The 27,535-nt window shown below is 25.5% G+C and overlaps 3 protein-coding genes across 3 annotated transcripts; all 3 read right to left on the bottom strand.

Annotated features, from left to right (window-relative positions):
• Window positions 1–493: 493 nt before the first annotated feature.
• On the bottom strand, window positions 494–6,572 carry LOC132921341 (uncharacterized). Its single transcript, XM_060984316.1, has 10 exons — window positions 6,426–6,572; window positions 6,272–6,305; window positions 5,582–5,650; window positions 4,741–4,809; window positions 2,693–3,460; window positions 2,484–2,562; window positions 2,216–2,315; window positions 1,826–1,945; window positions 1,606–1,764; window positions 494–1,063 (listed from the first exon to the last, which is right to left on the bottom strand). The coding sequence occupies exons 5-10, from the start codon at window positions 3,447–3,449 to the stop codon at window positions 1,007–1,009; spliced, it is 1,272 nt and encodes a 423-aa protein (XP_060840299.1). The 5' UTR covers window positions 3,450–3,460; window positions 4,741–4,809; window positions 5,582–5,650; window positions 6,272–6,305; window positions 6,426–6,572; the 3' UTR covers window positions 494–1,006.
• A 7,550-nt stretch (window positions 6,573–14,122) lies between these two features.
• LOC132922012 (odorant receptor 4-like) lies at window positions 14,123–18,234 on the bottom strand. Its single transcript, XM_060985309.1, has 8 exons — window positions 18,072–18,234; window positions 17,891–17,959; window positions 16,416–17,183; window positions 16,196–16,274; window positions 15,773–15,872; window positions 15,342–15,464; window positions 15,122–15,280; window positions 14,123–14,436 (listed from the first exon to the last, which is right to left on the bottom strand). The coding sequence occupies exons 3-8, from the start codon at window positions 17,164–17,166 to the stop codon at window positions 14,380–14,382; spliced, it is 1,269 nt and encodes a 422-aa protein (XP_060841292.1). The 5' UTR covers window positions 17,167–17,183; window positions 17,891–17,959; window positions 18,072–18,234; the 3' UTR covers window positions 14,123–14,379.
• A 6,010-nt stretch (window positions 18,235–24,244) lies between these two features.
• Window positions 24,245–27,294, bottom strand: LOC132922491 (uncharacterized). The gene is made up of 6 exons (XM_060986048.1): window positions 26,544–27,294; window positions 26,307–26,385; window positions 25,871–25,970; window positions 25,447–25,569; window positions 25,227–25,385; window positions 24,245–24,421 (listed from the first exon to the last, which is right to left on the bottom strand). The coding sequence occupies exons 1-6, from the start codon at window positions 27,292–27,294 to the stop codon at window positions 24,365–24,367; spliced, it is 1,269 nt and encodes a 422-aa protein (XP_060842031.1). The 3' UTR covers window positions 24,245–24,364.
• Between the last annotated feature and the right edge of the window lie 241 nt (window positions 27,295–27,535).

Genomic DNA, 27,535 nt, shown 5'->3' with positions numbered 1-27,535 from the left:
ACGATAGTATCAAAAAGTTGTGGATAATTATTTTCGTTTACTCGCGATATTTTTGTTTCCTTTGTATTATATAATTGCATAGATATATAATATAGTTTGTAAATCATAACGAACATACAAATTCTGACGTTATACACAATGTCAACTCTAATTGATTTGTGAAGCTCCGTGCGCCTTATAAAAGTCAGGCATTCAAGTCTCTCCTCGAAACACTAATATGCACTATTACCTCTATCTCAATACTTGTAATGCCTACACTGCAATTTCCATTCAAAATAATGTTTGAATAAATTCTTGATATCTAAGGCGATGGTGTTCTTCAAAACTAAAAATAATGACGAAAAACTAAGGATTAAGATGATATAGTTATACATTTTTATTGTAATATTATACTTTTAATTAAAATAATATTCAACTTTCAATCATAAACAAACGTCAAACTATTATGTTGAAGTAATCTTATTGATCTAAAAAGTAGTGACAAATTCAAAAAAAAAAATGTTTATGTTGTTATAACAAAATCTAATTGACTAATTATTCACTACCTATATTTAATATACGTTAAATATAAATGGGTTATTAAATATGATTTATTTGGTGACTGAAATTGGGAATGTGTGATTAGTTGATTAATGATTTGGTTGACGTAAACTATAATGTTACAATAAAAATCATTTAATTAAAAGAGTTTTGAAATAATTTATAGCTGTAGGTGGTTTATGTTTTGAAAGAATAGCGCTATCTGTTATTAGTTTTATTACGAATATATAAATGTGTGAAACCCGTAAGTAGAGCGCGACATGTCCGACGAGTAGTGCAAGTGTAACGTGTTCCGATACAGTTAATAACTCATGACTTATTTTATATAATTTATAAGCGGAACGGAATTACGTTTAGGTTGCAACTAACATACTAACATAGAATATAAATATATCATTCACAATTAAAACAATAAATCAATAAAAATTACAGTTAACATGTTCTTATTATTTCTTTATTTACTTTTTTACTTAGAGCTTATATTCAACATGGCTGAGATAATGTTATAGCACGTGATCATCACCTGAAACAAAGAAATTATTTTTTTGATTTATTCCAATTTTAGTTATTATATTATAATGAATAAAATATAAATGCCTCAGTAGTCAACTATCTTTTTCTGAAATGCTTAATTAGTAAACGATATAAAGTTACACATGAAAATCAACACTAACAATGACTACATTCTTCAAAGTCTGACCTTTATTCTTTTTAAAATTGGTTGTCACAGATTAGGCTTACTCTAAATTTAGTGAAATGCAACGTCGTTAACTTAATAGAAATCATTATATTTCCCGCCTCATCTATTGATTTAATAGTTCATTCCTAAAAGGGTAAATCACGCCAATGATCTTGGGTTTACTTGACCCCAACCATTTCATTTCACAGCAATTTTAACATTAATTTAGGAGGAATTCTGAAATTTCTGGGCTTCATTAAAAGTAATATCACGCTAATCTCGTCTTGTTCGAACACTATCTCGTACAGTAATAAACATCGTACACAGTATGCTTATAGAATGTAAATAAAATAAAATATTCAGTATTCAATAAATGTTAATATTACGCTATTAAAAAATTGTAGGTTGATAATTCTTCTTGGTGTTATTTTAATCGTCAATTCATTAGCATTATTCAATTGCATTGATAACAACAACATTTTTTTCGATCTCAAATTCATGGTAGTCCAATTACAACTATACATCTCAAAATTAACGGATTCCTTCTGCAAAAAAATATCACATTTATAAACCAACTAAATTAGAGTTTAACAGCGTTAACGTTACTTTATTATTAATGCGTTCTAATAAATAACAAACGAGTAGTAAAATAATAATCATGTATCCAAATGCTGATATTAATTTGATAACATAAAACATTGGTATTGCTTCTGACGTCGTAAAAACCTATAAAAATATAATCACACAAAACTCTGTTAACAGTATTTATATAATGGACAATTATTTAAAGACATTCACAGGGGTAGATCTAGAGGATGTGGCTTAAGAACAATAATGATAATTATTGACAAATATATTAAAAGAAATTAGATTATTTACTATAATTTATAAATCTGATAAATTTTTGAATAAATAATAATCCTATCTATCTCTAAAAAATAATCATTGATCCACCCCCGATTATAAATTTTATTTGATCTATTAAATTTGTATTACCAAAACGGATGCATATGTTAAAATAATGATAGACCCAGAATATGATACGACATTGGATAATGTTATAAATGTATATGTGGAATAAAATAATTTTAACTTCCTGAAAAATAAAATAATATTTTAATTAAAAAAAAACCATCGTTAAATTAAATTCAACAAAGTTTTAATGGCGTGATAAAAAAAAATATATCTCATAATAAACATCTTATGCTTATGAGTATTATGAGTCATGACTAATTCTAAAATATTTTAAACAATAGACACTAACGTGAAAAGTTTTTGTTGATCATTCATAATTGATACTAAATCATCAAAACAATCATTCCCGTTAATATCGTGTTTGTTTCCTGAAAATATATAATTTAGTGCAAAACTATTAGTGATTATTCTAAGTGTAAAAAATTTAAATAATAATTCCACTCACACGAGGAGCTAAAATAGAAAAAAAAAAAAAAAATGTTATTTCTATTGACTTACCATTTATATTTTTGGAATTCAGTTCACTGTTGACATTTTTGTAAGCTTTTTGAATCATCTCATATTGAGCAATCATAACATAGCAGATAGAAATATAGAAGACTTCACTCATTAAATGCATGTAGAACAGAAGCAATCCAATAGATTCCTCGATAATATAAAATATAGCAAAATTATTATTATAGTAACTAATGGTCACGGGGAACCGAAAGTTGAAAACATTCTCAAAGCGTCGACTTGATTGTTTTGCGTCTTCTCTTTGCAACCACAGCAGTACTAGAGGATACAAGGACCATTGGATGGTAAGTACAATTAAAATAACTGTGATGTAATTTGTAGTTTTTATTAATTTTTCACGATAGTTATGAAGAATCCCTACATTTTTTTGACACTGTGTGCTCGACAAAAAATTTATACAAGTAACGCGGAGTAAATCCCATATGTTATTTGTTTTGTTAACAAATGTAATTATTTTAACTAAACATAGAAAATAAACTAAGCAACAAAACATTGACTGTACATCAGTGAAAATATTTATTTCATTGTCTGCCTCAGTAAAATAACCCACCATTCCGAACATTAGAATACAACCAATGACGCAATTTATGATGTACAAAGCTATATGATACACATTGAAATTGCAAATTGTTTTGATTTTGGGATCAAATAGATGAAAAAAATGAAATAGCTTAAGCAATTTCAAGTTAATGCAAACTTCTTTAGGCTCCAATATGCTTATATCAAATGTCATGTTCATACTGCTTCGATCTAAAAATTAAAATTAAATATTCTATAGTTACTATTACTTATAAAGTAATAAGTATAACAGTTATCTTATACGTATGAGAATAGTAATGGTATGAAACGCTTACTTTCTTTCGTGAAATATTTTTGTATTTTACATTCCAGAAATATAAAATGACGATTCCATTTCAAGAATTAGATAACTGCTCATCAATTAAATATAAAAAATGACATGTTTATGTACATTTAGATATAGAAAAGAATTTAATATTTATGTAAAATGTATGGGATTTATACTATAAAGTTATAAACTGCTATTCAAAATTTAATATATGAAAGATATTATTTCACCAACTAGTAATATATGTATTTAATGACATCCCAAAAAATAAATCAACCCAATCATAAGACCGTTAGAAAATAAAATTTTTAACATAAATTCTTCATATTTGAAATATATTATGCTAAAATTGGTGTTAAAAATTACATACAAACTTTGAAATACCTACCCTATAAAATTAACAAAAAATATTTTATGCTATTCAATTTTAGTGTAAATATATGTAAGGGCCATGTGTACTCAATTAATTAATTTATTATTTTTGAAATTTTTGAAATGTCAATTCTATTTCTTACATCTATTTCTATTTTTCAGGCTGATTAATTAGATCGAAAATGTTTTAACGTACAATAGCATATTATACTCAAGGGCGCCCGCAAGGGATGGCAGGGGGGGACAACTCCCCACACTAGAATTCCTGCTAGTTAAAATAATTATATCCCAATCAAATATTCAGAAATACCGAAATACCAAAAATCATTATTGGTAAGTATTGATCTATATAAACGATACATATACTTCATGATAATAGAATTCCGCTAATTTATTATCACAATATACGATGATATTATATGCCATAAGATTATTATTTATATGACAATTCCACCAACAACTTGCAGCATAGAAAGAACATTTAGCACATTACGTCGTGTTAAAACGTGGCTACGTTCAACATTGTGTGAAAACCGTTTATCCGGATTATGCATGTTAAGTTTACACAGAAAAAAAATTGAAGAACTTAATTTAGCTGAAAAAGTTGTTGATGAATTTGGGAAAAATAAAATAAAATTGCAATTTGTGTTTAATTAGTTACTATAAGTGTAAAATGTAATATTATATTATATTACCTTTAAATATTTTTTTTAAATACACATAATACATCAATAAAAGATTTTGATTGTTAATAAAAATTAAGGCGTCCCCCCCTGAATTTTCACCTGCGGGCGACCTTGATTATACTCACATTGTTCTGGACACGACACGGAGAAGAAGACAGGCTTTGTTTTCCTAGATCCGTTGCTGAAATGATTACCTATTAAAAAATACAATGATATAATGTAAGCCCAAATATAGATTATATCAGTAACATTATTAATAATCAGTATTTTATGCTAAATATAATGCAAATGTACTTTATTAATTACCAAACGATGTCTTGTAGTAAATAATTATGAAGTTATATACAAATATTGTTGACGTTGAACATGGTTTAATAAGTATTATGCTACAAATTATTAATAGCTCGTTTGTACCATTTTCATAGTACAGTGTCCATACCGATACTAACAATAATATGTATCAGTAGGTAGTGTCATTTTTACGACAAGGACGAAAAAAATATTGTATAATAGTGCATATTTATGTCATACATTAATAATTATAAAACATTCAAAGTCAAGGAATATGGATTAAAATATTTATATGTATAAATAGTCACTAGCATTGTTATTTCACCAACTAGTAATATATATATATTTAATGACATCCCAAAAATAAATCAGCCCAATAATAAGACCGTTAGAAAATAAAATTTTTAACATAATTTCTTCATATTTGAAATATATTATGCTAAATTTGGTGTTAAAAATTACATACAAACTTTGAAATACCTACCCTATAAAATTAACAAAAAATATTTTATGCTATTCAATTTTAGTGTAAATATATGTAAGGACCATGACATGTACTCAATTAACTTATTTTATTTTTGAAATTTCGATTCTATTTCATACATCTATTTCTATTTTTCAGGCTAATTAATTTGATCGAAAATGTTTTAACGTACAATAGCATATTATGCTCACATTTATCTGGATACAACACGGAGAAGAAGACTCGCTTTGTTTTCCTAGATCCGTTGCTGAAATGATTACCTATTAAAAAATACAATGATATAATATAAGCCCAAATATAGATTATATCAGTAACATAATTAATAATCAGTGTTTTATGCTAAAAATAATGCAAATGTTCTCAGGGGCGGCTCGTGCCAAGGTGTGCAGGTGTGCGCACACCACATAGATTAATATAGATAAAATAGTAAAAATGTGTAATAATAATGTATACTAATTTATTAATTTTAATACAATATCTGTTAAACTTTAGGTATTTATTATATAAAAAAAATTAAATTTTAAAAACAAATACGACAATTTATTATTATTATACTCCTAAAATTTAATTGAGTTATGTAACAAATACACATCAATTGGTGTGCAGCTCAGTCTGAACACCGCCCGACAGTATAAAATAAGTTTAATTATCGAGTGGAGGAATCGGCAATTATATGTGACTTTGTTGTGCAGCTCCTACTACACACTCGTCAAGCGGTCTCACAAATAAAAATTAAAAATGCTAATAAATATTTTACTAATTACATTTATATTTTGAACTGATTATTTTTTTTGTTTAATCAACTTTTGAAATAATTGCACACCACCTACTTTGAACACCACGAGCCGCCACATAAACATATAACATATTATTATACTCACTCTGTTTGCCCAGATCCGTTACTGCAGTGATAATCTATTTACAAAAATATCGGTTTATTGTAAATTTGTAAGCTCAAATACAGTATTATTATACGAGTAATATAATAATCGTGATTTTAGTGTAATATGTTTGATTAAAATAATTTAGACATACCTAATTAATCAAATGATTTCCTAGAGTTAAATATTATATTTAATCTATGTAAACTTTAATTAAATTATATAATCAATAAAGGTTTTTGACGATTAATTAAGGAACGTAAAACGTTAGCCGATTATTATCTGGAGTAGCTCGTTGGTACCTTGTTTATTGTTCAGTGTCTATACCGATACTAATAGGTGTATTTTGATGTTTCTAACAAAAACTTACTTTCAGTAGGCGGATTTACAAATTGAAAAATGTCGTTGTTACAATGAACACGGAAAGAAAATGCTATAGTGTATATTTATGTCATAAAATATTAACCATTAAAACAAAAAATATAAAGAATACGGATTTTAATATTAATAGTCGTATTATATTGATTGAGTTCATAACTACAACTGTAGTGAGCCTTTCATCTAATAGTTGAAAAGTGATGTTATAGACGGGGTAAAATAAAATAAAGATGATGAAATATTTTCTATGACGTTTTATTGCAAAATATTTCAGTGTTATTTAATTGAATTATTCTAAGTGTTTTACATAAAAAAAAAAAAATGAACTAAATTAAAATGACAAATGTCAGACACAGATTAACATGAAAGTGCTCGCGCTAACTCTGGAAAATCACGTCTGTCAGAGTCCTACTCAGAGCTCTCTTATATAGTCGAGTTTCTCCAGTAGTAGGTATTTCAACGTATTGTACTGACATATCCCCTATTTAACTAAAAGCAGAACAGGCTCTGTGTGAACAATACAACTCTTCTACTGTAATCGTTTATGGCTGTATCTAAGTTCTACCAAAATATACATACAGTACTTATACATAATACAAACAATTCATCGGGTAATTAAAGATTGTGGCGGATCACATTTCAAAATAATACGAAATACCAACCTAGTTCAAGGAGGTATACGGATATGTATTAGAAAAAATATTATTATTACAGTGTGGACGAAAATAGTAGCTTCATTGTATATTTATTTCATATATTAATCATTAAACTCAATGACAAGGAATAATGATTTAAAATATTAATATCACTAGTGCGTGTTTATCGTAAAAACGCATTCAAATAAACAGTTGTTACCTCAGTGTATTATGTATACTATTGTTGTATTATTATGTAAAAAAAAAAAAACAGACATAATTTAAAGTTTAATATGACTTTTGTATGAATATTATTCGTTCTTTGAATATCAATAAACTACTATACACTATGTATGATTTACGAAATTAAACTTAAATCTGTTAAAATGTTATACTTTTAATGTAATATTGTACACTTTACGGGTTTATCTAAAAGCAAATAACTAATTAACAATAATAAAATCAAAACGACAATGTAACACTAAACTAAGTTTTATTTAGTACAATAATATTATGTATTTATGCATGTTAAATAATTATCGTTTAATAATCGATTATATTTAGCTATTAGGTACAAGATAAAAATTATATATTTATTTAATTTTTTTTTCAATAATCATATATTTATAACTAATAACAACGTTATTGATAAGAAACATTGTTATAAGACGTACATTTTATAAATAATATTTTATAAAATAACTAATAAGGTTTTATGACACTACATTTAATAATATTTAACTCCACTGATAACGAGACACAATTATTGAACACCATTGGAATTCATATTATACGTAATACATATAGTATTTAAAATACCTATTATTAAAATAATTAATAAATTGAAAAAAATGTTTATGCGTTTTTAAATACAACATTTTTTTTAATTTTTGCGATTTTAAACGTATTTAAAAATGTTTATATATGTATTTTTAATATTCTTTTACAGATATGAAAATGTTTATTGTAAAATTTTGTAAATATTTAGAATTTAGAAATTTTGAATAATTTTTTAACGATATTTATTAAAAAAAAAAACTAAAAAGTTTTCTAAACTTTCATTCTATAACAATAACATTAATCGAGTTAAAACGTTTTGAACATTTTATCATTCAACGAAAATGTTAATATAAATATATATATATATTATTTGGTCAACATTTCAAGTACCTATTTATTGTTATTTTTTTTCAAATTCAATAAAACATCAAAAATTGTTTGAGATGATATTATTATTTTACAATCCAATATAGAATATTGAAAAACATAATTATTTAAATATGAAAAGCTCATAGAAATTAATTTGGCCTTCTGATAGATTTTTTTTATCACAAAATAATTTGCTAATTTTCGTATTTCTATAAATTTTGTCAAAATTATAATTTTAAAAGCTTAAAATTTTAGAAAAACTATTATTATTTTTTAATTAAGAAATAAATTACTTATGACCTGTTTTGCATCTAATTTTCAAGCATTATACCTGACGAATAAAATAAAAATAAAAATTGATTTTTTTGCGATGCTTATGGAAATCCATTTAATAATATTTTTTTTTTTTTTTTTTTTTTTTTTTATTTAAGAAAATTTACAATCTATATACAATTTATATAATAAGTAAATATGATGCGATGAATATTACAAGACATGAAAATCTTGAGGGAAGGGGCTGTCCAGTGACACTACTTCCAGTTTAAACTTAGTGGGGAGGTAACTTTATATGTAGTAGCACTAGGCTTTATTTAATAAATCACGCGACCGTTTGCGTTTGAGACGACGAGGGGGGTTATCAGGTATTGTGCAAGAAGAAAGTTTAGATATGAGTGGGTTTGGATGGTTAAAGGTATTTTTATGAAATTTGTTATAATGATAAGAGTGATACTGATTATTAATAACAATAATATCTAATTACTCATAACTTATTTTACATAATTGATAAGTGATACAGAATTACGTTTATAATGCAACTGCAAACATATAAAAATAGAATATAGAAATAGAATCACGCCTTAAATTAAAGATAAATCATTCATAATATAAAACAATAAGCCATCTCTGTTAATAATTAAAATAAAAGTTATGTGCTTCATTAAACGTAATATCATGCAAATCTCGTCTTGTTCGAGCACTATCTTGTTGTGGATTTTATATATTGTAGAATGTAAATAAAATAAAATAAAAAATATTCAAAACATGTTAATAATTCACCATTTTAAAATTGTAGGTTGATCCGTGTCTGTGGCAATTGAACGTATCAGTACATTCCATTTGATGATATTAAGACGTATAATTTTACAAATTAGTTAATAATGGTGATAAACTTTAATTTAATAAATTTAAAAAAAAAATTTAGGCCATATACAATACTATCTGGGAAAATTAAGTTTACTCAAGTTAATAAAGAGACGATAATCAACCAGATATCAACAACAAGTATATAGTGATGCACAACAACTCTTTACCGAAAGAGTATTCTCCAAAATCTTCACATTTCTAATGACATCGCCAGAAAAATACAGAACACACTCATTATAGAATATAAACTAACAATTTAGATGCATACAAAAATTGGTACGCTGATTTTTCAAGAGATTAATATTATTGAAAATGATGTTAACGTACAATAGCATATTATTATACTCACTCTGTTTGCCCAGACCCGTTACAGCAGTATGCTACTGCGTGTTATCGTGTAATACTATGATTGTTATTTGATAATTTCTTAAATTTACATATTTCTTCCTATATTTTTGAATTTAATAAATATAACTGAGTGAACCTCAAATGACTAAATAAATATGAATTAAACCAATGTTTTAGTCTAATGGCTACAAATAAATCATCATATTAGTGTAATGCCCCTGTACTTAAGATTCAGTTTTCAATCATATTTTACTGTTGTTCATTGTTCAGTGACTATACCGACACTAAAAGATGAATTTCAAACAAGAACTATCAGTAGGTGGATTTACAAAACTGAAAATATCGTTGTTACAATGAGCACGGAAAGAAATTGCTATACTGTATATTTATGTCATAATATATTAACCATTAAAACATGAAAGAAAAAATAAGGATTTAAAATTTAAATATTAATATTTGTATTGCTACTGCGTGTTATCATGTAATACTATGATTGTTATTTGATAATTTCTTAAATTTACAAATTTCTTCCTATATTAAATTTGTGAATTTAATAAATATAACTGAGGAACCTCAAATGAATAAATAAAGATGGATTAAACCAATGTTTTAGTCTAATGGCTATAAATAAATCATAATATTAGTGTAATGCCCCTGTACTTAAGATTCCGTTTTCAATCATATTTTACTGATTAGTAATACATACTTTTAACTTGTTTATAAAACGTATTATATATACACTATGTTCCGAGGAAAAGTAACCGTCCGATGTCATATGAATGTATACCTTAAATGACGAAGAAATGCCCTTTAAAGAGGGGGTCTAACTTTTATGTTTTAAGTTATGGGAAAATAACTTTTTTTTAAACAAAACCAAACCTACCACGCATTTTTACTGATAAAACTCTTAAACAAACTAAACTCATAAAGTCATGACTTATTTTATATGGGACAGAATTACGTTTAGGTTGCATTTAACGTAGAATATAGATATTAGATATATCATTAATAAATAAAATAATACATACAACAAAGTTGTGGTTTCTTCTTTAAGATTCTGAACGAAGTGAGGAATGGATAAATTTTTCAATTTTTCAATTTGATGTAAGTTTATACAGTATAATAGAATGTATAGGAATCTTAAATGATTATTAACCGTCATCGTAGTTTGTTAACTGAATTCGATCACTGTTGTTTTTAAAATATAAAAATACTATACGTTTAACAAATATTTATATAGTTTGTGCTTTTATCCCACTATTGAGTTATAAAGCGCAAACAGTGACCGCAATTAGTAGGTTACCTTTTAATTGGTTGACCGCAACTAGTAAACACCGACTAAAATGTATACAAAATAGTGGCGATTCGGGCATAATCGCAATATAATTTATAGTAGTTATATAATATATATAGATATATATGTATATATATCTATATTTATATTATACTATTTTATTTATATAATTTATTTACGATTTGCGTACACACAATTGGGAATATAATAAAGGTGACGATTTGCGTACACACGATATTATACAAAAAAAAGTAGCGATTTGCACTCGCAATTGTTAACTCCGCGTTAACAATACGAACGAATCTAATGAATAAAATTGGGCAGCCGTGCTATATTATTTGGCTATTATTTGGCCTCAACATTATTATTATTTTTTGTTTAGCTGAATTTTGAATTGTCATTTATTTGTGGTAGGGGAACATACGTTCATGCCAGTTTAAACTTTAATTAAATATGACCTTCCGTGACCGATTGAGGATCAGCTAATTATATTACAACGGGCGTTGGGTAAAGTATACTATAGTGATGGGCTGTGAGTAAACACTAAACACCCAACGGGTCAGAAATATATACATCCTATTTACCTTTAAAAAATTGAGTTTTTTTTATAGATATAAATGTGGCTATACATTTATATTATCTTAGTCCTCGTTTACTTTTTTTTATTTAGTAAAATTAACTTTTTATTTCCTTTTACATTTAGATAATGTAACATGAGAAAAATCTTCAGAATTAAAAATGTATAATTAAAAATTTTAGATTTATATGGAAATTTTTGTCTACTGTATGAAGTAATGTATTGTATGTGTTATACTGTTATACAAATATTATTATTTATTATTAAGTATTGATAACTTTTAAATTACTAAAATCTATACCATATGCATTAGCATTGATTAAAAATACTATATAATATATAATCAATTGTAATAGTAGTTACAACACGGTAATATCAACGATTATGTCAATATATACATACTACCTAAACAAATCTATATATATTACGTGAAATAATTTGACTAAAGTAGGTACCTAAATATTTTGACATTAAATTATCTTCTTTACTTTATATTTAAAATAATTTAATATATCCTTATATATATATATATATATGTATAAAAGAATAAATGGCATATTTTATTTTTCCATTTTGTGACGACACATTTTAACTTTTTTCCAATTTAGAATGTCATATATTAATAGGCATACAATGAAATTTGATTATTAACTAGAATAACTTGTTGATAGTTTGTTCATTATTCAGTGTTAACATCAAATACCGATAATAAAGTACTTATTTATTTTGAAGTTTTAAACACTAATAAGAGTAGATAGGAAAATGAATTAAAAAATTAAATTATTCTTACAAGGAGCAGGAAAAGAAATTCCTAGGTATTATATTCTATAGTTATGTCATACATAAATCATGAAAACTACAATGAAATAAAAAAAAAAACGATTTAAAATATTTATTTCCGTTTAGCTATAGTGCGTGTTTATCGTGAAACCTGAGGTTACGTCTTAACCCAGTACAGGTATATTTAGTAAAAAAAAAACAGACCTATTATAAAAATCAAATTAAAAATTTAATATAATTTTTTTCTGATTATTATCCATTCATTGAATATCAATAAACTCTAAACAAAACATAATAAACGGTATTACTGTTTAATATGTTGAAATATCTCTCACACAAATTAACAAAGTAGGATTCGAAGCTTTCTTCGGTGTTGGTCGATTTTTTAGAGAAGACGGGACAAGCAATCAAACATCAACAGAAATCTCATCTTTATCATATTATGTTTTTTTCCTATATGACTGTACTTATTAAATAGCAAATACACGATTATCCATTATCTTTGTTATTGCGCGTTTAATTAAATCCTTTATAAATTTTTCTTGGATGACATTAGTAAACCAACAATATAATATTATAGGTAATACGATCAAATTCCAGGACCATTCGACTTCTGCAGAAGTAAAGTACAGACATACATGGAGACCTGCGTATCATGTATAGTGTATAATAATATGCATTATTAAATTTCTAAAACAAATTTTTATTGACAGAGAAATCAAAACACTATCATGAGATACACTCACGAATCAATAGGTGTATACCAGAGCTGGTGCACGGGGCGTAAAGGTATGATGATATTTAATTTTAAGAATAAAATAATGTTTCAACTTATTCTCGATATCTATGGAGATTACTAACTGAAAATAATTATAAGCGCCAAAGGACTGAGACCAGTGTTTATAACGTTTTAGACATCGCCACATTGGGGGTGTGCCTTTGGATACTGTTATTTATAAATTGCATGAGGCCTCGCAAATCATAGCAAGAGTTGACAATGTGTATAATAGCAGTGTTTGAATATTCGTTATGATTCACAGACAATAATATTATATATAGTTTCGTAGGAGAAAAAGTTAAAGTCGAATGCTATATTTGAGTATTAGAAGTTACATAAAATTTTTTTTAGATTTACACGCATCTAAATCTATCAGGTAGGCAACCCGACTGCGTCAGATCGCGGAAGATGTGCGTGTAACAAGTGAAATCAATATTTTGTGTAAGCTTAAACTTTGAATAGCATTAAGTGCCTTTACAGGTTGTAGTGTATCACATATAATTATAAATAATATAAATATATATATAGTATATAGGTGTAAGTACAATGCTATTAAACACATATAGTCTATAGTACATTATGTAAATGTATCACATTATACAGTGCATGTGTAATTTTTTTTGGTCTTGAAAGAGATTTTCAATTTTACATAAAACCCACTATACATTGCAGCAAGGCAGCATAATAAAATTAAATAAACAATTTGTCAAATCAAATAATAATTAATAATAGTGGATATAAACTTTTTTTGATTTAATGAAACTCTTTTGAGATTTGCATTGATATGCATTTACAGTGTTAATTATAATAATTGATAATCCATATCAAAATTCTAACATAAGGTGCATATATACAATAAGTTAATATATATATAAACATGAAGAAGTGAGACAAAATTTTGATAAAAATGCGTCTAATATATGTACCATTGACAATGATTACATAAACTATCATTATTAATAATAAAAATAATAAAATGAATCGAAATGTCTGTTGAAATTTTGTTGATATTACTTCATCTTCTTTTTATTTAGAAGTTATATTCAACATAGCTGAGATAATGTTATAGCATGTGATTATCACCTGGAATTAAGAAATTATTTTTAATTAATTACAAATTGCGTTATTATAATATAAGAATATAACACATTAATATTCACCAGTTACCAATTTTCCTTTTCAAAAATTATCATTTATCGACGATAGACAGTTCTATCAATACTACACTAATCACTTTTATATTTGGTCACACCAAATCGAGCTTACTCTGTATTTTTCCATATTCCACGTAATTTAATTTTGCTGAAGTCCTCTTAACCCTCCAACCATAAACTAACCAAGATGGGTCATGGAGGGCTTAGACTTCCTAGAATTGCTATAGCCCCCCCTCACAAAAACTAATGATTTAACTACATAATACATTTGAAATTTATATTGAACTAAACTATAGCTCGCCCACATTTCAAACACCATTTGCTTCTATACCTCCAACTAACAAATTCACTTTATAGATCGTCACTAGAATTAGTATATCGTCTGAAGAATATTGGTTTTTAATTAATCATTTACCATTTTACTTGAACCCAAATTTTTCACCCGATCACCTTTTATATAGCGTTCTAGCCCCGAAAATCCTAAACTGCATTAAAGGGAATACCACGGCACACACCATTCGTGTCTTGTATGCAATCACAAACTGTACAGTAACAACCAAATATGTACAAAATAATGCTAACAAATACTCTAAAGCATGAAACGATGATATTACGCTGTTAAAAAATTGTAGGTCGATGATTTTTCTCGGTGTTATTTTAATCATCAATTTATTAGCATTATTCATCTGCATTGATAATAATAACATTTTTTTCGATCTTAAATTCATTGATGTCCAATTACAATTATACATCCCGAAATGGACAGACTCTTTCTGCAAAAAAATGTTTCATCGATAAACCATCTCAATTGCAATTTAACGACATATATATTACAATGTTATTAATGCGCTCCAATAAATAACAAAGGAGTAGTAAAAGAACAATAACGGTTCCAAATGTTGTTAACAATTTGATTATAGTAAGCATTGGTATTGATTCTGATGACGTAAATAATATCTATATAAACATAAAACATAAATACAATATATTCGGTTGACAGTATTTATATAATCGTCAATCATTTATAGAAATACACAAGGGTGGATGTAAAGGATGTTGTTAAAGTGCTATAAAGACGAATATTTTAAAAAAACCTCCTACCCCATTTGTTTATGTTAATATTATAATATTAAATTAGTTAGAAATTTAACTATTTACTATTATTATTGATAATAATCGTTTCACCCATTACCAAATAATCATAGATCAATACCCCTGTAACCCCTGGTTACACATTTTAATTATATTTATAAAATTTGTATTACCAGAGTGGATGAATATATTAAAATTATGATAGACCACGAATATACCACAACATTTGATAAAATGACAAGCTTAAACGTAGAATGAAATAATTTTAATTTCCTGAAAAATAAAAAAAATATTTAAATAAACAACATCAATAAATTTGTTTTAACTGGGTAATAATGACATAATAAAAATAAAAAATAGTCATAATATAAACGAATTATCATGACTTATTCTAAAACTAATAGCACTGACGTAATTTTTTTTTGTTGATCCAGCATATAATTATTAAAATATCAAAAAAATCGTTTACATTATTAACATTTATAGTCAGTAGATTTATTTTTTTCGTGTATAAATGATATATTCAAAAAAATTAATTGTTTTTTTTATAAATTTCTTATGACTAATTATATAACATTTAAACTATAAGTACTAACTCAAAAAGTTTTTGTTGATCCTTCATAATTGATACTAAATCATCAAAACAATCGTTAATGTTAACATCATTTTTGTGTTCTGAAAATGTACAATTTAATGCATTGCTATATTAGTCTAATAATTAACTTTTGTATTAATTGTGTGAACAACTTATTCAGTATACATCTCAATTGGAGGATTACAGTAGAAATTAAAAAAATGTTATTACTATTGACTTACTAATGCTATTTTCATAATTCAGTTCACTGTTGACATTTTTGTAAGCTTTTTGAATCATCTCATATTGAGCAATCAAAACACAACAAAGAGAAATAAAGAAAACTCCACTCACTAAATGCATGTAGGCTAGAGGCAATCCAATAGATAACTCAATAATATAAAATATAAAAAAATTATTATTATAGTAACTATTGGTCACGGGGAACCGAAAGTTGAAAATATTCTCAAAGCGTTGATTTGATTTGTATGCGTCTTCTTTTTGAAATAACATCAGCACTAGAGGATACAAGAACCATAAGACACTAGATAATATTATTAAAAAACTTATGTAATTTGTAATTTTTATTGATTTTTTGCGATATTTTTGGAGAATTCCAATATGTTTTTGACACTGTATGCTGCTCAAAAAATGCATTCTAATTACATTGAGTAAATTCCAAATGTTATTTGCATTATAAATGAATGTAAATATTATAATTAAACACGTATAATATAGTATGCAAACAAACATTATCTGTATGTCGTTAGCAATATTAAATGCATTTTCCTTCTCAGTAACATAACCCATTAATCCATAAATTACTAAACTACCAACTAAGAAACTTATGATGTAATAAGCCATATGGTAAACATTTAAATTGAAAAGTGTTTTGCTCTTTGGATCACATAGATGAAAAAAACAAAATCGCTTAAGCAATTTCAAGTTTATGCAAACTTCGTTAGGCTCCAATAAGCTTATATCAAATGTCATGTTCTTAAAGATTCGATCTGCAAATTAAAATTAAATATTCTATAGTTATTATTACATATAAAGTAATAAATATAATAATTATCTTATAGGTATGAGGATAGTAATAGTATGAAACGCTTACTTTCTTTCGTTTTATTTATAAAAAAAAAAAAAATACTATGATGATTTCGTGAAATATTTTTTGTTTTACTTTTTCCAGAAATATAAAGTACTGATTCCATTTCAAGAATTATATGACTGCTCTTCAATTAAATATAAAAATATGACATGTATATGTACAATTAGATGTAAATATTTATGTAAAATGTATGGGATTTATACTATAAAGTTATAAACTGCTATTCAAAATTGAAAATGTGAAATATATTAATTCACCAACTAGTAATATATGTATTTAATGACATCCCAAAAAAATAAATCAACTCAATCATAAGACCGTTAGAAAATAACATTTTTAACATAAATTCTTCATATTTGAAATATATTATGCTAAATTTGGTGTTAAAAATTACATACAAACTTTGAAATACCTACCCTATAAAATTAACAAAAAATATTTTATGCTATTCAATTTTAGTGTAAATATATGTAAGGGCCATGTGTACTCAATTAATTTATTTTATTTTTGAAATGTCGATTCTATTTCATACATCTATTTCTATTTTTCAAGCTGATTAATTAGATCGAAAATGTTTTTTAACGTGCATTAGCATATTATACTCACATTTGTCTGGATACGACACGGAGAAGAAGACTCGCTTTGTTTTCCTAGATCCGTTGCTGAAATGATTACCTATTAAAAAATACATTGATATAATGTAAGCCCAAATATAGATTGTATCAGTAACATAATTAATAATCAGTGTTTTATGGTACAAATAATGTAATTGTTCTTTATTAATTACCAAACGATGTCTTGTAGTGTATAGTTATAATCAACGATTGTAAGTTTTAAGTTAATGATGTTATATACAAATATTGTTGACGTTGAACATGGTTTAATAAGTAGTATGCTACAAATTATTAAAATTATCTAGAATAGCTCGTTTTTACCTTTTTCATAGTACAGTGTCCATACCGATACTAACAATAATATGTATCAGTAGGTAGTGTCATTTTTACGACAAGGACGAAAAAAATATTGTATAATAGTGCATATTTATGTCATACATTAATAATTATAAAACATTCAAAGTCAAGGAATATGGATTAAAATATTTATATTTATAACTAGTCACTAGCATTGTGCACGAGATAATATTTATTCATATTTAGATATATAGACATTTTTAGCGTAAAATGTATTCAAGTATTTTAGGTATAATAATATATAATTATTGTAATAATATACCGAAAGTTATTGGATAATATAGATAGTTACATGGTTACATCAATGGCAGCATTGTCTTTGCATGTATTTGAAAAGTTTTGATAATTCGGGCCCATTACTTGTTATTTTAAGTTTCGAGCACGACTCTAGGTTTTTATTTCTAGCTTACTTTCGATTTAACTTTTTATTATATTCATGCAGAGAACACTTTATCGCACGAAAATGCCAACACCTCAAAATAAATGTCATCTTCTTCAACTCATTGTAGAAAGACTATTAAATGCACCAAATATACATTTCTCAACTCGCGGCATTTTTTTTTTTTTTAGTATTAATTATTCTACTAAATTTATTGCTAATCAATAATCACTGTAATAATATTCTAAAATATTCTTATCTATAGTTTATAAATGCACATGTATATGTTGCTTTGTAATTCCTATTATTATTAATAATTATAGACATAAGGTATATCAATAAAATAGGTTTTAATCATTGGTATTAAGGTACGTTTTAAATATAAAATTGAAGCATTTAATCGTATTTTGATTATGAGAAAAATATTATTCGTACTTTTCTAAAATATGCTTTCTAGGAGAATTTTTTCAAGTATTGTAAGATACAAATAAAATATCCAAAGAAATAATTTTCTTTACAAGTGCATAAAAATTGGAATTTTGATAAATATAGTCAACTTTTTGAAAATTAATATATATAAATTGATTACTACCTATACATAACAATATTTGGTAAATACATTACTAATTGACAAATTAGGATAGGTATGGTTGAGTGATGAATCATTTATATACATATAAAACATTAATTTTTTATTTGCTTAAATAGTTTGTTTTTAGATTTATATGGGGATTTTTTAGTGCTGTTTAAAATAATATTTTTTTTTATGTTTTATTATGCAATATGCACTTATTATTATTTATAATAAATATTAATTGTTTATAAATTACTAAATACGAAACTGTTTACTATTAATACCTAACCTTATATTACTATAAGTAATTTTAAAATCAGTAAGAAAAATTTTTTAGTTTCATTGTCTGACTTTATTGTGAAAACAAACGTAAAACGATTATGATGAAGATAGTAAAAGTATAAAGATAAATTCAAAAAAAAAAATGTTTCTCTTGTTATAACAAAATTTAATTATTCACTACCTATTTGGTTCATGTACGTAATGTCTATAATTATTAGAAATAAAAGAAATAACAAAGTGACATATTACATAAGGGGTGACAGATAAATAGAGAAATATACAGATATTTGAATGGATAAATGTTGATAACCGAACGTCATGTGATTTAGTGTTTTCTACAGTTCTCCTTGTAAATAAAAAGCGAGCTCTTTAAGCAAAAACAAGTGAACAAAATCATTTTTGATAAAAGTTGGTTTCATTTCGAGTTTTAGACATTTCTTTTTTTATCTTACGATCATTGAGAAAAGACCTTAAAAAAAAAATCTTAGAAAAGTACGTGTAATATGTTAATTAAAATTAAAATACCATAAGTCGATTCAATTTTCTATAAAAAACGTAATTTGATTATGATTGAAGTATTTTTATTAATTAAAAGGTATTGATAGATACAATTAAAAAAAAATGGATTTATATTTTCACAGTTAAACAAAAGTTATTTTATTCATATTAAATTAATATATCTACCTAATGAGTATAATTATTAACAATAATACTAAAACAAAGTATCACATACATGTGAAATTAATGAATAACGAATAGAATATTTTAGAAAATTATATTAGTGATACTGATTATTAATAACAATAATATCTAATTACTCATAACTTATTTTACATAATTGATTAGTGATACAGAATTACGTTTATAATGCAACTGAAAACATATAAAAATAAAATATAGAAATAGAATCACGCCTTAAATTAAAGATAAATCATTCATAATATAAAACAATAAGCCATCTCTATTAATAATTAAAATGAAAGTTATGAGCTTCATTAAACGTAATATTTTGCTAATCTCGTCTTGTTCGAGCACTATCTTGTTGTGGATTTTATATATTGTAGAATGTAAATAAAATAAAATATAAAATATTCAAAACATGTTAATAATTCGCTACTATACCATACAAATATTACCATTACTATAGTGATACTTCTGAAATATTTTTGACAAAATTAATTTAAACGTACATTATTTACTATATAATTTTTATGCATATTTATCATGAATACTGTAAAGTATGACCATCTGTTAACACTTTAACAATGTTTATGTTGATTTATTAAAAAGTAACGGATCTGAAAATTGAATGCGACTTTCGTCTAACTATTATTCTTTCTTTGAATCTGTTAAAATTATATATCTAAGTATCCTAACCATACCATATTAATACATAATTATATACATATATGGAATTTGTATCTTGCGTAAAAGAATATATATATATATATATTTTTAATAAACATCTATATTGTATTTGTTATAGCTGCTATTGGTAAAAAGACATTAGTATAAGAAATATTTTTTCTAAAATAAGCGTTAAAGACATTAAATTGTTTAAGATATGACTGTTCATAACACCCCACTTTTGAACACACGACTTGATAACATAGGTAATACTTCATACCTAAAATGCTTAACACACAATTATTATAACAAAAAGTTTTTGGGCATTTGTAACTAGGTGTCTAGCTATAGAATTTAAAAATTTCCTTATTGCAACGAAGATGAAAAGAAATGCTTTATTGTATAAATGTTTCATCCAATAACCATAAAAACTCCAAAGACGAAGATTAAGGATCCAAGTATTAACATTTATATAGTTTGTAGGTGTTTCCACATAGTCTTATAACATTTATCCTATAACTGTCAGCGGAGGGGGCTCTATGTTAAGAATCCTATTCTTCAACATGGGCGTAACTAGGATTTAATAGTTACAATTTATTAAGGGCTAGAGTCCTACAAAACCAAAGTTAAAAATAATTTGAATGCTAATTGAGGCTAAAAAGCCTCCCCCACTAGAACCCCTTAGTTACGCCGATTCTCCTCTACTGCAATCGTTTATAGCTGTAAATGAAAAATGCAATAACACATACCGAATACATAATACAAATAACTCATCCGGTAATTATATCGTATACTTATGTCATAATATATTAATCATTGAATCTCTGTGACAAGGACTAAGGATTTAAAATATTAATATCCATATAGCTAGTGCGTGTTCATCGTAAAAACAGAGAAAAATGAACATTTATTAACAACTTATTAGAGTATATGTATATTTAATGAAAATCAACAAAACCTAATATAAAATTCAAATTAAAAATTTAATATGAATTTTTTCTGAATACAATTCATACCTTGAATATTAATAAACTATAAACAAAATATAGTATACGACATTAAACCTAAAATCGTTAAATTATATACCTATTATCGAATATTATATATTCTATAATATTCTGGACGAAGTCTCCCACAAATCCTTCGTCGTTTTATAATTTTCAGTACATATATTAAATTGAAACCTCTCTAAAATAGTCACTAATATAGTACAGTATATTTTACAGTATACTCCGTTAGGGTTTATTTAATAGCAATATATTAGATAATAATCCTAAAATCGAAACAAAATTATAACACTAAACCTTAGTTAGATATAATAAATATTAAATTACCGTATAAGGTTACAATTAAACTATGCATTCCTCATAAAAAAATAAAAAAATATTTTGAATGTATGAAACGCATACCTTTTACCCACATAATATTTTGTTATACCAAAAAAAAAAAATACACTGTGTATTTCACGTTTTCAATAAAAATTCATTCAATTTCATGAAATAGATAATTGTTCAAGTGAATATGACATGTGTTGTATAATATGAGTAGAGAAGAATTTTGAAAATAATTTGATATTTATGTCGAAAATATAGAATTTATAATAGAAACTGAAATCCATACGGAAAGTATGAAATATACATTATATATTATTTTAGCAACTTGTATTTTATGTATTAAATTACAGCAGAAGAAATAATTTCACATTTGATTCAACCTAATCAATAGATCGAGGTGAGTGGAAGAAGTGTGTTATTTCATCATATACAAGAATAATTTTTGTATGTTGTATAAATTCTCGATATCTATGGAAACAGTGTACTCCTTATGTGGCCTAAACATAATACGTCACAATATGTTTAATAACTAAGTATATTAGGTAGTACGATATGTTTATTGTATTAATACTTGAGTGTGTCTAACAAATGACTTCAATCCAACCATATTATAATGCATCTGATCGTATAATTGTAAAGCGCGATTACCACAATTCGGTGGATAGATAAATAATATATTATTTTACATAACATAATATAAAAACGGTGCCATGTATTTATACACTGCACAGGGCCTCGCAAATCATAGAGTTGACATTGTGCATAATGTCAGTATTTGAATGTTCGTTATGACTAGAGGTCAGATTTATATTCTCTATTGTACATGCAAATTACTCACAGCTTCGTGATACTATCGTTACAATAGTAATTATTGTTCGAAATTTACGTATAATATGCTTCAATAGTTATATAAATCTAAATTAAATTATTCAAGAGGTCTTGTGAATCCAAATATAAAGTATTGGGAAATGAAATCCTATAACTGTAAAGAAACTTGTTGTTATAAGTCAACCTCAATTAATAATAACCATTATTTACCGGTTAAATGATAACTTTATTAATTTTTAGTAATATACTGGAATAAGTATTCCAACACAAAACTAATTTTTACAAAAAAAATATGGGTGATATCGTAAGCAGATGTTCAGAATTTCAATTTCTTCGTGATTGGCTGGAACCCCTGCCATTTGTATGATGATATTTAATTTTAAGAATAAAATAATGTTTCTACTTATTCTCGATATCTATGGAGATTACTAACTGAAAATAATTATAAGCGCCAAAGGACTGAGACCAGTGTTTATAACGTTTTAGACATCGCCACATAGGGGGTGTGCCTTTGGATACTGTTATTTATAAATTGCATGAGGCCTCGCAAATCATAGCAAGAGTTGACAATGTGTATAATAGCAGTGTTTGAATATTCGTTATGATTCACAGACAATAATATTATATATAGTTTCGTAGGAGAAAAAGTTAAAGTCGAATGCTATATTTGAGTATTAGAAGTTACATAATAACATTTTTAGATTTAAACGCATCTAAATCTATCAGGTAGGCAACCCGACTGCGTCAGATCGCGGGTGATGTGCGTGTAACAAGTGAAATCAATATTTTATGTAAGCTTAAACTTTGAATAGCATTAAGTGCCTTTACAGGTTGTATTGTATCACATATAATTATAAATAATATAAATATATATATAGTATATAGGTGTAAGTACAATGCTATTAAACACATATAGTCTATAGTACATTATGTAAATGTATTACATTATACAGTGCATGTGTAATTTTTTTTGGTCTTGAAAGAGATTTTCAATTTTACATAAAACCCACTATACATTTCAGCAAGGCAGCATAATAAAATTAAATAAACAATGTGTCAAATCAAATAATAATTAATAATAGTGGATATAAACTTTTTTTGATTTAATGAAATTCTTTTGAGATTTGCATTGATATGCATTTACAGTGGTAATTATAATAATTGATAATCCATATCAAAATTCTAACATTAGGTGCATATATACAATAAGTTAATATATATATAAATATGAAGAAGTGAGATAAAAATGCGTCTAATATATGTATCATTGACAATGATTAAATAAACTATCATTATTAATAATTAAAATAATAAAATGAATCGAAATGACTGTTGAAATTTTGTTGATATTACTTCATCTTCTTTTTATTTAGAAGTTATATTCAACATAGCTGAGATAATGTTATAGCATGTGATTATCACCTGGAATTAAGAAATTATTTTTAATTAATTCCAAATTATAATTTGGTTATTATAATATTTGCGTTATTATAATAAAACTTATTTATATTCTCTCAGTTACCAATTTTCCTTTTCCAAAATGTATCATTCATCGACGATAGAAAGTTCTATCAATACTACACTAATTACATTTATATTTAGTCACGCAAAATTGAGCTCATTTTGTATTTTTCCATATTCCACGTAATTTAATTATGCTGAAGTCTTCATTATACTCCAAACATACACTAACCGAGATGGGTCATGGAGGGCATAGCTTCCCTAGAATTTCTATAGCTCCCTCTCTCAAAAACTAATGATTTTAACTAATATTATTTTCTTATTTATTTCAATTTGAGTTATTATATTTTAAATAAATGTGCCTTAGTAGTTAACTATCTTAATCGAAAGTTTTGTTATTTGGACATGATACAATATTTTACATGTCATTTGGACACTAACATTGACTGTATCCCTCTACATTCTAACTTTGATGTACTTAACTCTTTTTAAAATTCATTGCAACAAATCGAACTTATTACACATTTTGAGAAATGCCAAACATGCCAAACAAACATTCATCACCTACTCACTATTGCCCCTTAAACGGGTATATCCAGTCAATGATGTGAAATTTCACATTGATATATACTTGAACCCAATCATTTTCATTCGATAACCTTATTAACATAATTTTTTTTTAACAATTGTTAACTGTGTAACCTGTAATTGTAACTGTTGTATGTAACATAGCATGAAAAAAAAAAATCATAAACGATGATATTACGCTGTTAAAAAATTGTAGGTCGATGATTTTTCTCGGTGATATTTTAATCATCAATTTATTAGCATTATTCAATTGCATTGATAACAATAACATTTTTCTTGATCTTAAATTCATTGATGTCCAATTACAACTATACATCCCGAAATGGACAGACTCTTTCTGCAAAAAAATATTGCATCGATAAACCATCTCAATTGCATTTTAACGACATATATATTACAATGTTATTAATGCGTTCCAATAAATAACAAAGGAGTAGTAAAAGAACAATAACGGTTCCAATTGATGATAACAATTTGATTATACTAAGCATTGGTATTGAATCTGATGACGTAAATAATATCTATATAAACATAAAACATAAATACAATATATTCGGTTAACAGTATTTATATAATCGACAATCATTTATAGAAATACACAAGGGTGGATGTAATAGATGTTGCTACAGCACTATAAAGACGAACATTTTACATTTTTAAAACTCCTGCTCCATTTGTTTATGTTAATATTATAATATTTAATTGGTTAGAAATTAAACTATTTACTATTATTTTTGATAATCATCGTTTCACCCTTTACAAAATAATCATAGATCAACCCCTGATTACACATTTTTATTATATATATTATATTTTTATTACCAGAGTAGATGAATATATTAAAATTATGATAGACCACGAATATATCACAACATTTGATACAATTACAAGCTTATACGTAGAATGAAATAATTTTAATTTCCTGAAAAATAAAAATAATATTTAAATAAACAACATCAATAAATTTATTTTAATTGGGTATTAATGATATAATAAAAATAAAAAATGGTCATAATAAAAACGAGAAATCATGTCTTATTCTAAAACTAAAAGCATTGACGTAAACTTTTTCCTTCATATAGATATTAAATCATCAAAATAATCGTATTTTTTTGTTGAAAATTTACAATTTAAATCCACAACATTTAATCAATAGGTTAATTTTTTTATTGAAATAAAATAATATACTAAAAAAAATAATTGTCTTTGATAAATGCCTTATGACTAATTCTATAACATTTAAACTATAAGTACTAACTCAAAAAGTTTTTGTTGATCCTTCATAATTGATAATAAATCATCATAACAATCGTTAATGTTAACATCATTTTTGTGTTCTGAAAATGTACAATTTATTTCATTTCAATATTAGTCTATAAATATTTATTTATTTTCTGACATTTTTTTTATTAATTGTGTGAAAAAATTATTCAGTAGACATCTCAATTGGAGGATTACAGTAGAAAATAAAAAAATATTATTACTATTGACTTACTATTGCTATTTTCATAATTCAGTTCACTGTTGACATTTTTGTAAGCTATTTGAATCATCTCATATTGAGCAATCATAACACAGCATAGTGAAATAAAAAAAATTTCATTCACTGAATGCATGTAGGCTAGAGGCAATCCAATAGATAACTCAATAATATAAAATATAAAAAAATTATTATTATAGTAACTATTGGTCACGGGGAACCGAAAGTTGAAAATATTCTCAAAGCGTTGATTTGATTTGTATGCGTCTTCTTTTTGTAATAACATCAGCACTAGAGGATACAAGATCCATAAATTAACAGATATAATTGTTAAAAAACTTATGTAATTTGTAATTTTTAATGATTTTTTGCGATGTTTTTGGAGAATTCCAATATGTTTTTGACACTGTGTGCTCGTCAAAAAATGCATTTTAATTACATTGAGTAAAATCCAAATGTTATTTGCATTATAAATTAATGTAAATATTATAATTAAACACCTATAATATAATATGCAAACAAACATTATCTGTATATCGTTAGCAATATTAAATGCATTTTCCTTCTCAGTAACATAACCCATTAATCCATAAATTACTATACAACCAATGACGCAATTTATGATGTAATAAGCTATATGGTAAACATTTAAATTGAAAAGTGTTTTGCTCTTTGGATCACATAGATGAAAAAAACAAAATCGCTTAAGCAATTTCAAGTTTATGCAAACTTCGTTAGGCTCCAATAAGCTTATATCAAATGTCATGTTCATACACCTTCGATCTAAAAATTAAAATTAAATATTCTATAGTTATAATTACATAAAAAGTAATAAATATAATACTTATCTTATAGTTATGAGGATAGTAATAGTATAAAACGCTTACTTTCTTTCGTTTTATTTATAAAATTAAAAAAAATACCATGATGATTTCGTGAAATATTTTTTGTTTTACATTTTCCAAGATATAAAGTACTGTTTCCATTTCAAGAATTATATGACTGCT

Source organism: Rhopalosiphum padi, chromosome 2, assembly GCF_020882245.1.
Source record: "Rhopalosiphum padi isolate XX-2018 chromosome 2, ASM2088224v1, whole genome shotgun sequence".
NCBI lineage: Eukaryota > Metazoa > Arthropoda > Insecta > Hemiptera > Aphididae > Rhopalosiphum > Rhopalosiphum padi.
Note: the sequence above shows the minus strand (reverse complement) of the source record. Positions and strands in the feature narration are given on the sequence as shown.